Here is a 15,195-nt window from a genome sequence, read left to right as displayed (position 1 = left end):
TCAGATTAGTTCTTCTGAGAAAATTTTAAATCACTAAAAACACACTTAATTTATTATTTTTAATCCAAGCAATTTTATTTTGTATACCATGTTCTCCCAGAGAGGCGGACCTGTTCCTGTTGGAGTCTCGCAGACTGTGGGCAGCTGAGGAGGGCTGGCTGGAGTTTGACATCACCGCCACTAGCAACCTGTGGTTGTTGAGTCCGGTGCACAACTTGGGTCTGCAAGTCAGCATGGAGACCAGCAGCGGTAACGGAAATAATAACATATGTATGGTGCCACAAATGCCAAGAAAGTGTATCTGAAAATCCGTCCGACAGAATTTTACCAAAATTGGTGTGCTCATTGCTGCTCTTGGGTTTATTTTGGTTTATCGTTGAGGTGCTTCCTTCTTTTGAGGGCAAAAGGGTTAGAACCTCCGTATTGCTGCTAATGGCTATACACTTTTATATACAGTATATATATATATATATATATACATTTTTGTGTAGTTTTAAGGTGCTGTACCCTCTCAAACAGGACAAAGCATCAGTGTCAAGGAGGCAGGCCTAGTAGGACGTGACGGTGCACTGGAGAAGCAGCCTTTTATGGTCGCATTCTTCAGAATCAGTGAAGTATACATCCGCACTGCCCGCTCCACTGGTGGCAAACGTCGCCAGCAGAATCGCAACCGATCCACACAACCACAGGAGGGCTCCATGGGGCTGGGCGTAGCAGGTCAGTCAACTTTAACCACCCTCATCACACAGTGCAACCATGAACACAATCAGACACAAAACTGACCTCAGCCTGACCTCACTACAGATCAGTGGATGGGTAGCATTTGTTTGAAGCCTGGTTGAAGTGGTCATCTTTGAGACTATGAATTGGACCTGGTTTCAGCTGGATCTCTCTAATCAACCCCCATCAGACACAAATCTTAGCACAGGGATGATGTCTAAAATCAGTTTTTACTGTTGTTTGTCCAAAATGATTAAGTGTATTGTTGTGTATCCCAAAACCTGTATCTTGAGCAGGGAACATAGTTTTTTTCATGACAACATATAAAATGTTTTACTTATGGAAGAGATTGAGAGTTGAATTGGGGTTGGCTTCAAATTTAAGATAAAAAGACTGTAAAGAAAGACTAGAAAGCTTGAATATATGAGTCAGATTGGTGGTGTTCAAGTGAGAGTATTGCTGAGAAAGGAGCTCTGTAAGCTTTTCAAATTAAATCAAACCCTAATCCGTTTACCTTTCACCTGCTGCACAATTCAGGACAGGGAAGCCTGCTGTTAATATCCGCTTGATCACTTGCTAATTTGACAGATGAAGCATCATGTTAATATTAAGCTGCCCTGTGTGGAGCAGTAAATAATATTTTCCCAACAGTCAACCAACTCTAATTTTAATATTGGTGATATTTATAAGAATTAATATAATCAAAGTTTTCTCAAGTTCACTACTAACATTTAAAAAATTCTTTCTATATTATCTTTGTTTGGCAACGGCTGTATGGTTGAGGTCAGGGAAAGGCTTGTGCGTGTGCTTGTGCTTGTGGCAAATAAAGTGTGGCTAAGGTAAGGCAAATAAAACACTAAGTTAGGTTTAATGAAAAATCACTGTTGTAGTTTATAAAAAGGTGAGCTTTCCATGTCTCTACAAAAACTACTTCCTGTGCTGGTATTGAAGAGATACAGATATCAGTTTGTAGGATCATAACAAATACTATAGCTTATAACTTAAATTAACTTAAACTGATTTGCTCAGAAAATACTTGTATAAGTCTACCATGGGTTTATGTCAGAAATGTGTGCCTAAAATCTTGGTTAACTTGATTCCACAAATAGAAAGATAGGTCAATGTGAGTTCAGAAAAGTTTACATCATACTATAGTCTTCATAGTATTGCTGTTTTTAAACACCCCATAAGGTTGTGTGTGTTGTGATCTGTTAACCCTCAGGCAGCCAAAATTGTTTGGCCCAGGAGCAGCTTTAGTTCGGCACACCTGTTTTCTAGATTTATGTCAGACTTGTGAAAAATTAAGTGCTAGAGTCATTTCAAGTAGGATGAGACTCGCTCAACATTAGCCACATTGCTGCTAACTGAAGCTGTTGGTGAGACCAAGAGGCTAAAGTCTACACCCCCAAAAACTTAGCGAAATCTGGGTCGTAGGTGTCTCTCTTTTTGTCCTCTGATACCTAAGCACATCTTAGTACACTGACAAACAGCCACAAATGGCCCAGCTTGGCTGGCTACCTGAGAAATTATTTACTTTGCTTCTTCTGCTACTGTGTATAATGGCTCTACCATCTGTATGGCACACAGACATATTTGTAGGATGAGTTGGTTTTGTCTTTATTGCTACTCTCTGAAAATCCTTTGCTGAGATTTGTTGACTCTATTTTCTGATTGTTCAGAACATTTTCAATGTCTTTCTCAGTAGATTACACTGTGGTCTTGTTAACACAAGAGATTGTAAATTGAATTCCTGCAGGGATTTTTCTCAGTAATGGTGTTAGATAAAAGCTTTTCGCTGACATGACAGAGAACAAAGACATATAATTTGTTACATTAAGTTAAATGAAGATGTTTTGTTTTTAAGATTTAGTGATACTGGGGTACACTTGTGAATCAGAGGGCTAACGTGCACAGTGCATACAATGTGCTCAGAATGTGGGTTAGCATTCCTGTAACGGAGGTCATCTCAGCTCTCTTCCAGTATATGAGGCAATATTTATGCCAAATGTAAATAAATTCATAATTAATAGCTTAGAAAATAGTTTAACGCTACATTGGAGTCTGCTATTCAACTGCTTTTACAAGCAAATTCACAAGGTAGGTTGACTGTAGTCAGCTTTTGTGTCCTAATGTGTTTCAGAAAGATGAGAAAACTGTGAATCTGAATTAAAAAATCTGTTTTAATGAGGGCAATCTGTTAAATATGTATCCTGGAGGACTGGCCTTTATATAACCCAAAACATGAAGACCTTTCCACCTCGCCACTCGGGACGCTGGAGAGTGTAAATATTTAGATCCTACACAGGAAGTGGGGAGGCCCCCCCCTTGCAACAGCCAAGTGTCCACAGCCAGCAGTGGACTGTTGGGATTGGATGAGATAGGAGGATCCATGAGGAATTCAGGAGGGCATATGGTATCAATACTGCATCACTTACTCCAGAGACAGGGAGGTGGACAGGATGGATGGGGAGAGCATCTGTCTTGTGGAGCATTCATGGGGTGAAACAAACTGTGGACAAAATCCCCCAGTTTCTGTTTAGCATGGAGCTACAGTACATCACTTCAGGCCACAACAATTAAAATAATCTGAAGAGTATTTCACTGATATTTCACCCTGATTCTTTCTCAGAAAAAACATGACATCTAAGGCCTGGAAGGCAGCAACGTGTTACCTTCCTACCATCCACATTCCACTGCATTCCACTACCACATTTACTGCACCTTTTTTTTTATCACTTTGGTGCCATTTTGTCCTCATCTTCACACTCTAGGACATCATCAAAGCTATTTTTGTCAAAATGCAGCTGTATACCTTGCCAAAAGAGCAGTACAACACCTTTAAAGGTAATTTAGGGTTTTGTGGGCAAAGAAGGCTTGGGAGGTAATGGGAGCCCGGTTGGGCTTTGACTGTGGGGGAAGTTAACAACCGTCCAGGGAAGGAAAACCACATCCCAGCACAGCACAGCACAGGCAGCCTGTAATTAGGCCTAGCCAGTCATTAGCTGCACAGCTCAAAGACTGACTGCGCTAACAGTATCGCTTAAAGAATAATAATAACACAGCACTCGGCCAGCTGTGTTTTTTCATCTGTCTCTCTTCTCCTCCTCATTCTCCTCACTCGTAACCCCACCCAACCTCCTTTTGTTTACTGTTGAAGTAATTAGACATAGTGGAGCTCACTCGCAGGGTTTAATAACCGCTGTGATGAAAGACAGGAAGAAAGATAAACTTCAGAAGTAGTGGATGGTGGGAGGGGAAACGTCAGAGATAACTGTGATGTTCATGTATTCATCTGGGTTGACGACCCAGAAGAAGCCAATTGCTTTTCTAAACATTGGGCACATGGAACCCAAGTTTTCTGTCACCACCAAAACCTCTAAGCGAGTTCATGTCATTTCTACTGCAATTTTTTCTTCTTTCTTTGCTCTAAAAACTTGGTTCGGAGATTTCAGAAATTATCAGAGCAAACTATAGACTTACAGTGGACTGGTTTGAGAGATTGTGGCCTGCAGGGATTGAAATTACTTCTTAATGTCAAATATCACACATACAGATACACATTTCCTACATGGATCACCCAGGCTGTAATGACTGACAACCATTTGATTCTTGTATTTTCACAATGACATTGTAGATATAATTTATAAACTTCCTCCAAACAGGGAGGCTGGTGAAAGTGTTTAAGGTGTTTAATGACAAGTAGTGTAGTGAAGAGTTAATACCAGGCCAAGACTCATACAGTTTAGTATAGTTAGAGAGCTACAGTGCAGTAATGAGTAGTGTTTTCCCTGCTGTTATAGGCAGGCTCTTAACCGACAGCCAATGTCCCACCTCAATAAATTCAATGTGAATTGGTTTTAGTGCAGCATTTTAGTATTACATGGTCGAATGGGGGCGGCACAGTGATGTCGTGGTTAGCACTGTCGCCTCACAGTGAGAAGGTTTGAGTTTGCATGTTCTTCCTGTGCCTGCATGGGTTCTCTCCAAGTACTCCAGCTTCCTCCCACAGTCAAAAAACATGTGAATTAGGTTAATTGGCAAGTCTAAAGTGCCCATAAGTGTGAATGTGGGTGTGAGTGGTTGTGTGTCTCTATATGTCAGCCCTGTGATAGACTGGCGACCTGTCCAGGGGTGTACCCTGCCCTTGCCCAATGTCAGCTGGGATTGGCTCCAACCCCCCACGATCCTATAAGGATAAGTGGTTGGATGGATGGTCGAATGGATGTCTACGCACAGGGAAACACTTTGAGGTTAAACATTGTTAGGTAATATCCCCTTATGGCCAAGTAGAACTCACTGCTCAGTGCCACTGGCTCCATTCACATTACCATGTCGTAAAAGGTACTCATTGACCTGCTTTCTTTCCATTTACTATTCAAATATCTGTTCTCCACTAGTAGTGGAAGAAACGGGTGAAACTCAAGTTCATGGTTTGGTTGCTAATGTTTAAAGGAATTGTTATTTTAGGAAAGATGCTTGCTAGTAACCTTGATAAGAGTGAGATAAGAAGATTGATACCACTCTCATGTCTATTTAAGAATGAAGCTACAGCTACCAGCTGGTTAGCTTATCTTAAAACCATAATGTGTTGTTTTCAAAAACAAATTAGATATACGTTAGTGAGGATTAGAGGTGCTAGGTGAGTTTGGAATAGAGCAGGGCTAGTTATATCATCCTGTTGCCTGTCTTTATGCTATTGTAAGCTAGCTTCCCACTAGCTGTAGCGTTATACTGAACAGAAGGAGGCAGTTGTCGCTCCATTCACTGAAGGCCTTGTCAGATTCCTGCCCGTTCCTGATACACGCTACAATAGCTGTGTCATCCGAGTATTTCTGGATGTGGCAGGACTAAGAGTTGTATTTAAAGTCTGCTGTATACAGGGTGAACAGGAACGGAGCCAGAACAGTCCCCCGTGGAGCCCCAGTGCTGCTCATCACTGTCCCTGAGAAACAGTTACCCAGCCTGACGTACTGTGGTCGTCTTGTCAGGTAATCCACAATCCAGGACATGAAGCAAGGATCCACCCCCATCCCTTCCAGCTTGTCTTTAAGAATGGGGGGTTGGATGGTGTTAAATGCACTAGAGAAATCAAAGAATATAATCCTCATGTAACTACCTGGCTCATCCAAGTAAGAATGGGCCCGGTGGAGCATGTAAAGGACGGCATCATCCACTCCAATATGTTCTTTGTGGGCAAACTGTAGGGGGTCTAGTGCATGTTCAACCTGTGGCCTCAGAAGGTGGAGAAGCAGCCGCTCCAGGGTCCTCATGATGTGTGATGTGAGGTCCACCGGTCTGTAGTCATTTATCTCAGCCGGTCATCCTACTTTAGGTACCGGAAACAAGACATGATGTTTTCCACAGGACCGGGACCCTCCCTGTTTGAAGGCTTAAGTCAAAGATCCTCTGGAGAGGCTCAGTTAGCTGGGCTGCACAGTCCTTTAACAGCCTCGGATACACACCATCCAGGCCTGTTGCCTTTCCAAGACGTAGCCTCGCCGCCTCCGCTGTAAAGGACAGGAGACTTGACTCCAGTGTGGAGGGAGTTGCAGCTGTAGTGTCAGGTTGTGGAGGAGATGCCATAGGAGAAGCTGCACCTGAAGCAGTGGGAGAGAGAACAGGTGAGGCTGTGTCAAACCTGTTGTAGAATAGGTTGAACACATTGGCCTTGTCCACATCACCTGATGTTGCCTGGCTGTTCTTGTCCTTATAGCCAGTGATGGTCCTCATCCCCTTCAACACCTCTCTCGTGTTGCAGCTTCCTTACTTTCTTTTTGTAGTCCTCCTTCGCCTGCTTTAATGTCCTCTTCAGCTCATGTTGCACAGACCTGAGTTTCTCCCTGTCTCCATCCCTGAAGGCCTCTGGTTGAGGAGGGTCTTGATGTTACTGGTGATCCAGGGTTTGTTGTTTGGAAAGCAGTGTACAGTTGTTGCTGGGATTACAGTGTCCATACAGAAGTTAATGTAGTCATTGGTACATTCAACCATTCTATCAAGGTCAGGGTCCTTGCTTTTATCATTTTCCTGTGACTCCAACAGGACATTCCGATCTGTGCTCTTAAAACAGTCTTTTAGACACTCTCTGGTCTCCGGGGTCCAGTTCCTGAATGAGCGGGCGGTTGCAGCCTGCTTCAGTACACAGGGCTTGTAGGAAGGCTCAAGAAAATACAGATTATTATCCGATCTTCCAAGTGGTGGTAGAGCTGAAGCAGTGTAGGCCTCCTTGACATTTGCATACAACAGATCTAGTGTCTTATTTTCCCTTATGGGACAATCAACATACTGAGTGAAGCCAGTCACATGAGAGGTGAGAGTGACATGGTTAAAATCCCCCCGTCCTTCACTGTGATGTGAACAGGGTTGCACCATCTATTGTTCACAAGCAGAACCAGTCCTCCACCTCTTTTCTCTTGCTCCGGCATCTCTGTCCCCTCGTACTGCAGTGAAGCCAGGTAAATCCACACAACGGTAGGGAGTGTTGTCGTTTTACCAGGTCTCCGTGAAACATGTTAGACTACATTCAGAATATGCTCGCTGTATCTTCACAAGTGCCTCCAGTTCATCACACTTGTTAGCCAGGGAGTTGACATTTCCCATGAGGATTGATGGTAGAAAAGGCTTATATCTCCATCTCCTAGCCTTTAGCTTAGCCTGGGCTCTGCATCCACGGTATGGCTTCTTCAGCTCAGCCGGTATGGGATGTTTAACTTCATATCTGGTCAACTTTAAAGCTAGGAGATTTTCCTTTGTGTACATCGTCAGACGAAACAATGACGTAGAATAAAAAACATCAATCGACAAAAAATATATTGAAAACAAAAACTAATTAGCATAATAGTACTATACATTTAGAACCCTTATATGTAGTCTCAGTATTTCAAGTTCCCTCCCACCCTCACGCTCTGTCAAGGAAAGCAAAAATAAATTAATGGAGGCCTCAACGGAGCTGGAGCTCAGTGGTAACTGTGTGGCATTAAATTTTTACAGGCAGGAAGGGGAGATGTGGTTCATGGACAACACAAATCTGGGCCTTTACACTCAGTGAAAGCCCATAGTAAATATCAGCTTTGTTGCTCTTAAAGAGTCCCACAAATTGTAAATGCTGATGGCTTTGAAGGCCAAGAGGTGCAAGGAAAATGAGTTGTGTATAGATGTGTGTCTGTGAGACGGGAAATATGTTGCCAAATGCTATACCTTGTGCTATACCTTGTGACTAGCCTGAATGGTCAGGGTGAAAGCACTACACCTCACTCACCTTACACACCTGCTGCTGTGAGAGAGCGGGGACAATAATTACACACTGTTTAAATCCCAAGATATCACATGGTGTAAGTGTGCACAGCAAGCACATAGACACATACACACACACACACACACAGTGAACTTGAGTTGGGAGAACAGGTAATTAACGGATGTTACAGGCTATGTCAGTCCAAACACCTTGTACAAATAATTTAGAAGACAGCCTAAGCATATGACAACTAGCAGTAGTAGACTATTACAATTAAAAAATCTTTTACTATATGTTTGTTATGTAGGAGAAGACCCAAAATGAACACTGTAAGGAGACTACTTGATTACTACAAAAAAAATTATTTAAACAGAATTTTTATAGGAATGATTCTGTCTCAATCAATCTTGTTCATACCAAAAAAGGTGCTTGTACAGACTGGAATCTGGAGAAAGAATTGAAATGAGATGATCAGACTTAATAACCCTGCCTGTAGCAAGACGTAGATGAGCAAGTAGGGGGTGTCTGTGAGAATGTGTGTATAGTAAGGGACATGTTATGTTACATATGGAAACAATGTTTGCCGGCACACTGATGCTAAACCCAAAGTTATTAAAACCCCAACAGTTCATATTCCAGTACAGACTCATAAAACTCTATAGATTAACTCTATGAAAGCCCTACCATTCTGCAGTACTGTAATGTGTCATTTTCTCTCTCTATAAACATCAGTTCAAGTTCAATAAATGGTCACTGACTATCGGAATTAATCCATCTTATCATATTAACACATCTTTACATGTTTAGATGTTGCTGCAGTAAAAAGAAACATGCTCTTGTTTAGGAAAAAGATTGATCACATGTTATCTGTATCTGATTCGTTCAATTAGGAGACAACACTTGGCATTATACCGTGTTGTACAGTAATCCGTATGAGTGCTATATAACTAAGTGTAGACATTTCTTGTATTATTTTAGAACATGTTTAGAAGGTAGGTGCTCTTAAACCTAAAGTGCCTTATTATTGTAGAACACCTGCATATTTTTAGCACAGGTGGTAGAAACTGACGCCCAAACTCAGGCAGTGTCAGTGCCATGAGCCATTTCTTTCTCCCTCGCTTCTCATTTATTTCAAGCTGAGATGACTCCACGTGACAAGACCAATATGCTTTTCCTGTCTCTGCCTCTTTTTATATTTCAGATGAATCCAGCTAAAACAATGCGATTGGTGTTTCTGTTCAAAATGAAATTTGTTTTGAAATCTTAATGCAACTAGTGCTGGTGAACTTTAATTACAACTCTCCCATTTTAATGAATGGGTAAGAGGATTTGGCCCTTAAACAAATAAATATCAGGGCATTTTTGTGTGTTTGTGTGTGTGTGTGTGCGTGTGTGTGTGTGTGTGTGTGTGTGTGTGTGACCAGCTCCAACTGACAAACCAGGCTGCTGTTGGTGAGTTAGTCTAACAGTCACACACTCACACACACTCTTCTGGAAATTCGATTTGCTTGCATGGACATAAGCCTGTGTGTTTTTTTGTTTATTTGTTTGTTTATGTATTGAATGCGAACAGTTTCTTTCTATTTCTATTCATTTATTCTATTTATTCTGGTTGGTTGATTTGTAGCTGGATTGTGAGTGGTTGGTTTGTAGCTATATTCTGATTGGCTGTTTTGTAGCTGTACTGTAATTGGTCGATTTGTAGCTGTATTCTGATTGGTTCATTTGTAACCATATTCTGATCGGTTGATTTATAGCAGTATTCTGAAGGGTCGATTTGTAGTTCTATTCTGATTGGTTGGTTTGTAGCTCTATTCTGATTGGTCGGTTTGTAGCCATATTCTTATTCGTCGATTTGTAACTATATTCTCATTGGTCAATTTGTAGCTGTATTCTGATTGGTAAATTTGTAGCCATATTCTCATTGCTTAGTTCTTTTAGTAGCTTTATTCTCATTGGTTAGTAAGTTTGTAGCTGTATTCTGATTGTTATAAATTGGTTTGTAGCTGTATTCTAATTTGTTGATTTCTAGCTGTATTGTGATTGGTTGGTTTGTTTGTAGCCGTATTCTGATTCGTTGGGTGGGTTGGTTGGTCACAGATTGATTCCTGCTGAGTCATCTTCTGCTTCTTGTCACTAACCTGCAATAGAGGAAGGATGTGCTTGTTGTGTATTACAAACACAATTACAGACATGTCCTGATTCTTATTATGTACAGTTTTATGCCTTCTCATCAGTGATAGCCCGGGCCAGAGGCATTATGTTTTCATTGTCCATCTGCCTGTCCTTTCATCCATCCCATTCTTGTGAATGCGATATCTCAATAATGCCTTGTTGGAATTTCTTCAAATTTTACACAATTATTCACTTGGACTCAAGAACGAACTGATTCAATTTTGGTCATTAAAGTTCAAAGGCCAAGGTCACAGTGACCTCACTAAACATGATTTTGTCCTTGTGAACACAATATCTCGCAAACTCCTCAAGGGAATCCTTTCAAATTTGGCACAAGCATTCAATTGGACTCAAAGACAAACCGATTATATTTTGGTCAAAGGTTAAAGGCCAAAATCACAGTGACCTCACAAAACACGTTTTTAGCCATAACTCAAGAATTCACATAGAAATTATGACAAAATTTCACACCAATGGTTTATATTTTAAATGTTTCTGGATAAACAGGGATGTAACTTGAAATCTATCAGAGTGGTGGAGGCACACAACTGCAATGCGGTAATTCAATTTTTTTCTTGCAATGTATAAAGTTTTTGTAGCCTAATAACTTGAGCGGTGACTCTACAAGGCTAAACATGGAATTAAAAACTCATATTATAATCCTAAGGACAAGTGACAGATAAAGCAACAAAAAATAGGCAATCTCCATTAGGTTTTTGTACTAAAATGTTTGATTAACAGTTTTATAATTAACTTTGCACTTAGTTTAGTACCAACAAACAACCAACTGGAACTTGAACTTTGAAGGAATTTGATAAAAGTATTAAGTGTATTTTTTAATTTGTGAAATAGGGATATATAAATAAAATTCTGAGTGCAATGCATTACTACCACAGGATTTAATTGGGAATTTTTTAAACATCATTTGTGTGTGTTTTAATTGATGTCCCTTCAGTCATGTAGAGATACACATTCATACATTGAGGGCTACATTGAGCCATGTTGGTTGACAAGAGGTCTGTGCGCATCTTAAAGATAGAATTTCCTGATGATTTCAGTTTTTCTTTTGCAGATTACAACAACAGTGATCAGAAAACAGCATGCAGAAGACATGAGCTCTATGTCAGCTTCCGAGAGCTGGGCTGGCAGGTAGCAAACATTTCCTTACTCCATTGAGCCAAACAAGTCCTAATACACGTGTTGAACCAGTGATCCTCACACTGTGATATCCTAATCAATGTTTACTCAAACAACATTACAACCTAAGAAAAACATTTGAGTTTGTGTAATGGAATTTGGTATGTTGATGATCCATAGATACATGACACTGGATGTAAATCTGCATATGACAGTGATGACTGTGTATTTTTTATATCATCAAGTTATTTTCTATACATACATGTCTACTATGTACAAAGTTTGCACACTCACATCTATCGGAATGTTACTTTGAGTCAGTTTTTTCAGTTTGATGACAGTGCCACTATATCATTTATACACACATTATAAACACCACTGTTTGATGTGGAAGTGGTACTAACAAGCAAGGGTGGAAAAAGAAGAGAAAGTCACTTAAAGTAGCTTTGAGGCAGCAGACATAAGTCTTGTGTGTATTTGTGTGAAACAGAGGAAGAAATAGAAGAGAACAAGAGAAAACAAACAGTGAGATGTTAACACAGCACTGACATCTAGACGGAGACAGCATACAAACTCTCTCTCTCATTCTCACTCTCTCTCTCTCACAAACACTCATGGGCACATGGGAAGGGAGCAGGCAGATAAGTAAGAAGAGAAAGACGGAGACACATTATTGACGGACAGGAAGGTACACTAGTTGAAAACAAGTCAGAAAGATTTAAAACATGCAGAGAATTTGTGAAAGTGAAAGATATTCTACAGGAGTCAAGTGGAGTCAAGGAGTCAACTGTAGGACAATGCTGCATCCAATTTTCAAGGTATAACTATCTACAATGGCTGTATTACAAAATGAATATTGGCATTAATATACACCACTCATCCAGTTGTTTACAAAGATAAGCACTCAAATATGGTGGAATTATAAAACCAGACACCATTCTATTATTTCAAAACAAAGAATAGACCTCTCTAATAGACTAGATATTGATGTATTAGGGTGTTTTATTTACTTGATTTGATCGATTTGATAAACTGTGACTGTACTTTTTATGTTAACTGTGTTTCTCTAAGGACTGGATAATTGCTCCTGAAGGCTACGCAGCCAACTACTGTGATGGAGAGTGTTCCTTTCCCCTTAATGCCCACATGAATGCCACCAACCATGCCATTGTACAGACACTGGTAAGACCAACCTACAAGAATTTACCATGCTGACTACATTCTTTACACAGTACAGGAGAAGTTATTGTGGGTTTAAGTCTCACCTCGCTGCCAGTATCCTTTGTTAGTACGTTTATTTTGTTTGGTAGTGTGTTAGAGTCTGTCTGGACTTTTTAAGGGATTCAAGATCAATGAATATATACTGTATTTCAGCTGCTTAGCATGAAGAGTACTACTTCACTTTGAAAAAAAAGTTGTATGTCTTTTATTGCTCTATATGGATTGTGTAAAGACTGAGAAAATGATCCTGATGATGTCATTAGAGTTATCTTAAATTGGGCTTGTTGCATTATGAGGAATGCAGTGGTTTTGGAGCATGACCCATTCTTGGGAGTAAAAGTCAAGATTCTGCTGCTTGGACTTTGACCATTCTTTTTAAAAAATCTGTCTCCTATGAATTCCTCAGCTCAATGAAGGTGAGATACTGAATTGCTGCAGACACCTTATAGTGTACCGCTTATCTTTTTAATTACTACTTTCCACTCTAGTGCTCTAATACAGCCAATCCACAAATAGGCTACTGTGTTTATGCAATAATGCATATTTAGTTCATTTTGAATGTGTACTGTGTGGTTTTATGGGAATCAGTGCTATATGCTAAATGCAGACTGATGCCTTAAGTGGTTTTAAGTATTTCTTATGTTTTTCAGGTGCACCTGATGAACCCTGAGAATGTACCGAAACCATGCTGCGCCCCCACCAAACTCCACGCCATCTCAGTGCTCTACTTCGATGACAACTCCAACGTCATACTTAAGAAATACAAGAACATGGTGGTGCGGGCCTGTGGCTGCCACTGACAACATCAAGTACTAGTAATGCTTGACTGATAAATGGGTTGGCAAAGGGCTGTAAGTGGAACAGTGACTCCTGGGTGAGGTTGACCTCAAGTAGACACCAGTTTGCAGTTCTCAGCCTGCAAAGAATGTCCACCCTGAAAGATTATTTACATGTTCTAAATAATCTTAGACATCTTAAAATATCAATCTGATAACCATCCACCATAAAGGCCTAAGTGGGGACCATTGCAAAAATGAAACCATATGGGTGTCATCTAGAGGCAACTTCACCCTACTGCAAGGTTGAGTCACCAAATCGTCTATCACCTTCTCTACTGGCATTAAAGTGGAGTTTTTCTTTCATGGGTCTGCAAGTGAATGAGTGACTGTGTGTGTGTTGGGGAGGGGAGGGAGTGTTTAAGTCTGTACATGTGTTTATGGAATTCTGTGTATGAATGCCTAAGAGGCTACTGCACCTTCTCCCTCACCAAGAGGGCAAGGCCAAAACTGAACTATTGTTGAACCAATCCAAGCGCTGCTTTCTTTCCCTGCTCCTACACACACACACATATATATGTATATATATAAAACACAGTGGATCAGCTCTCAGAAGAGGCTCACATAATTCCTAATGAACATCTTCTCTACAATGCATGACCCCAGGTAGTTGGCTATGATATCACAGCACTGAAAACCAGAAGTAGCCAGTGCCTTCACCTGGTCAGATGACAAAACCTGTATAAATGGCTTGAAGTAGATAGGAAAATACAAGCCCAGTTTCCTTTTAGGTGCAAATGTTAACCCAAACAATCTAATACTGAATTATGCATTGGAGTTAGAAGTTTCAGATTTCCTGATGTATTTTCTTCTCAAGCTATATTTGCGTTCCTAAAATATAATATGGACTGAACCAAAGTGACCACATGCAATTTTAGTAGCACACCTCTCCAAATATTCCCTCCATGTCAATATTTGCCAGGCTCACACTGAGCTACTTTTCACCAGACTGGTTCAACATGATGCATAATCTGGCTAAATTGATGTTTTTCTCCAAAGACATGAAGAATACAGCCTTATCCCTCCGACACACCGCATGGCCATTTCCATGTTGCACAAAGTTAACAAACACTTCCACCCCTGACAACTCAAGAGACTGTGGAAAAACATTTAGCAAGTCAAAAACAGGTGTTAGAACAGTTTTTGTGCCATCTTACTGAAATTAGCCCTTTACTTTTTCAACCCAGAGGGTAAAGTTATGTTGAGATTTCTGTCCAGTGGCAACGTTCCTGCCAATTGAACATGTTACTGTGAGCTTTATATTATATATATATATGTATACACACATATATATACACACACATATATATATATACACATATATATATATATACACACATATATATATACATATATATATATATATGTATACACACATATATATATATATACACATATATATATATATATATATACATAATAGTACAGTGGCTGCTTGAAAGTATGTGAACTTCCAGACATGGTCTTGTTTTTTGTAAAAAACATTAAAAGAACCTGTATTTAAAAGACATCAAATCCTAATTTGTAATGCACACTTTCCAAATACTGGACAACACACCAAAAAGAGATATTTTTCCATTATGTAGTTCAACAAATGTGGTTTATTGTCACAACACTGAAATGTAACATGTGCAAAAGTATGTGAACCCTTCCATTAGAAGCTTGTGGCTCCTCCTTTTGCAGCCATTACTTCAAAAACATCTTCTGTAATCTAACCAGTCTTTGCATCTGCTTTGATGGGCATTTTTGCCCACTCCTCCTTGCAGAACTCAGCCAGTTGAAGAGAGGTTGGAAGGACATCTGGCATGTACATCTTCTTCAGGTCTGCACAACATTTAATAGATTTAGATCTGTTGACTTTGACTGGGCAATCCA

At 40.1% G+C, this 15,195-nt stretch overlaps 1 protein-coding gene across 2 annotated transcripts in view; it reads left to right on the top strand.

The window, feature by feature from the left end:
• bmp6 (bone morphogenetic protein 6) overlaps positions 1–13,358 on the top strand; it is a 60,785-nt gene extending 47,427 nt beyond the window's left edge. Inside the window, exons 3-7 of one of the 2 annotated variants that reach the window (XM_022766285.1) lie at positions 101–249; positions 520–717; positions 11,199–11,275; positions 12,335–12,445; positions 13,135–13,358. In XM_022766285.1, the coding sequence (XP_022622006.1) occupies positions 101–249; positions 520–717; positions 11,199–11,275; positions 12,335–12,445; positions 13,135–13,284 (685 nt within the window). In that variant the 3' untranslated portion in view covers positions 13,285–13,358. The remainder of the gene's footprint in view (positions 1–100; positions 250–519; positions 718–11,198; positions 11,276–12,334; positions 12,446–13,134) is intronic. The other variant, XM_022766286.1, reaches the window with a different exon arrangement.
• The last annotated feature ends 1,837 nt before the right edge of the window (positions 13,359–15,195 follow it).

This window comes from Seriola dumerili, unplaced genomic scaffold (assembly GCF_002260705.1).
Source record: "Seriola dumerili isolate Sdu_G_001 unplaced genomic scaffold, Sdu_1.0 BDQW01000822.1, whole genome shotgun sequence".
NCBI classification, from domain to species: domain Eukaryota; kingdom Metazoa; phylum Chordata; class Actinopteri; order Carangiformes; family Carangidae; genus Seriola; species Seriola dumerili.
The sequence above is the reverse complement of the archived record's forward strand: the minus strand, read 5'-3'. Positions and strand labels throughout refer to the sequence as shown.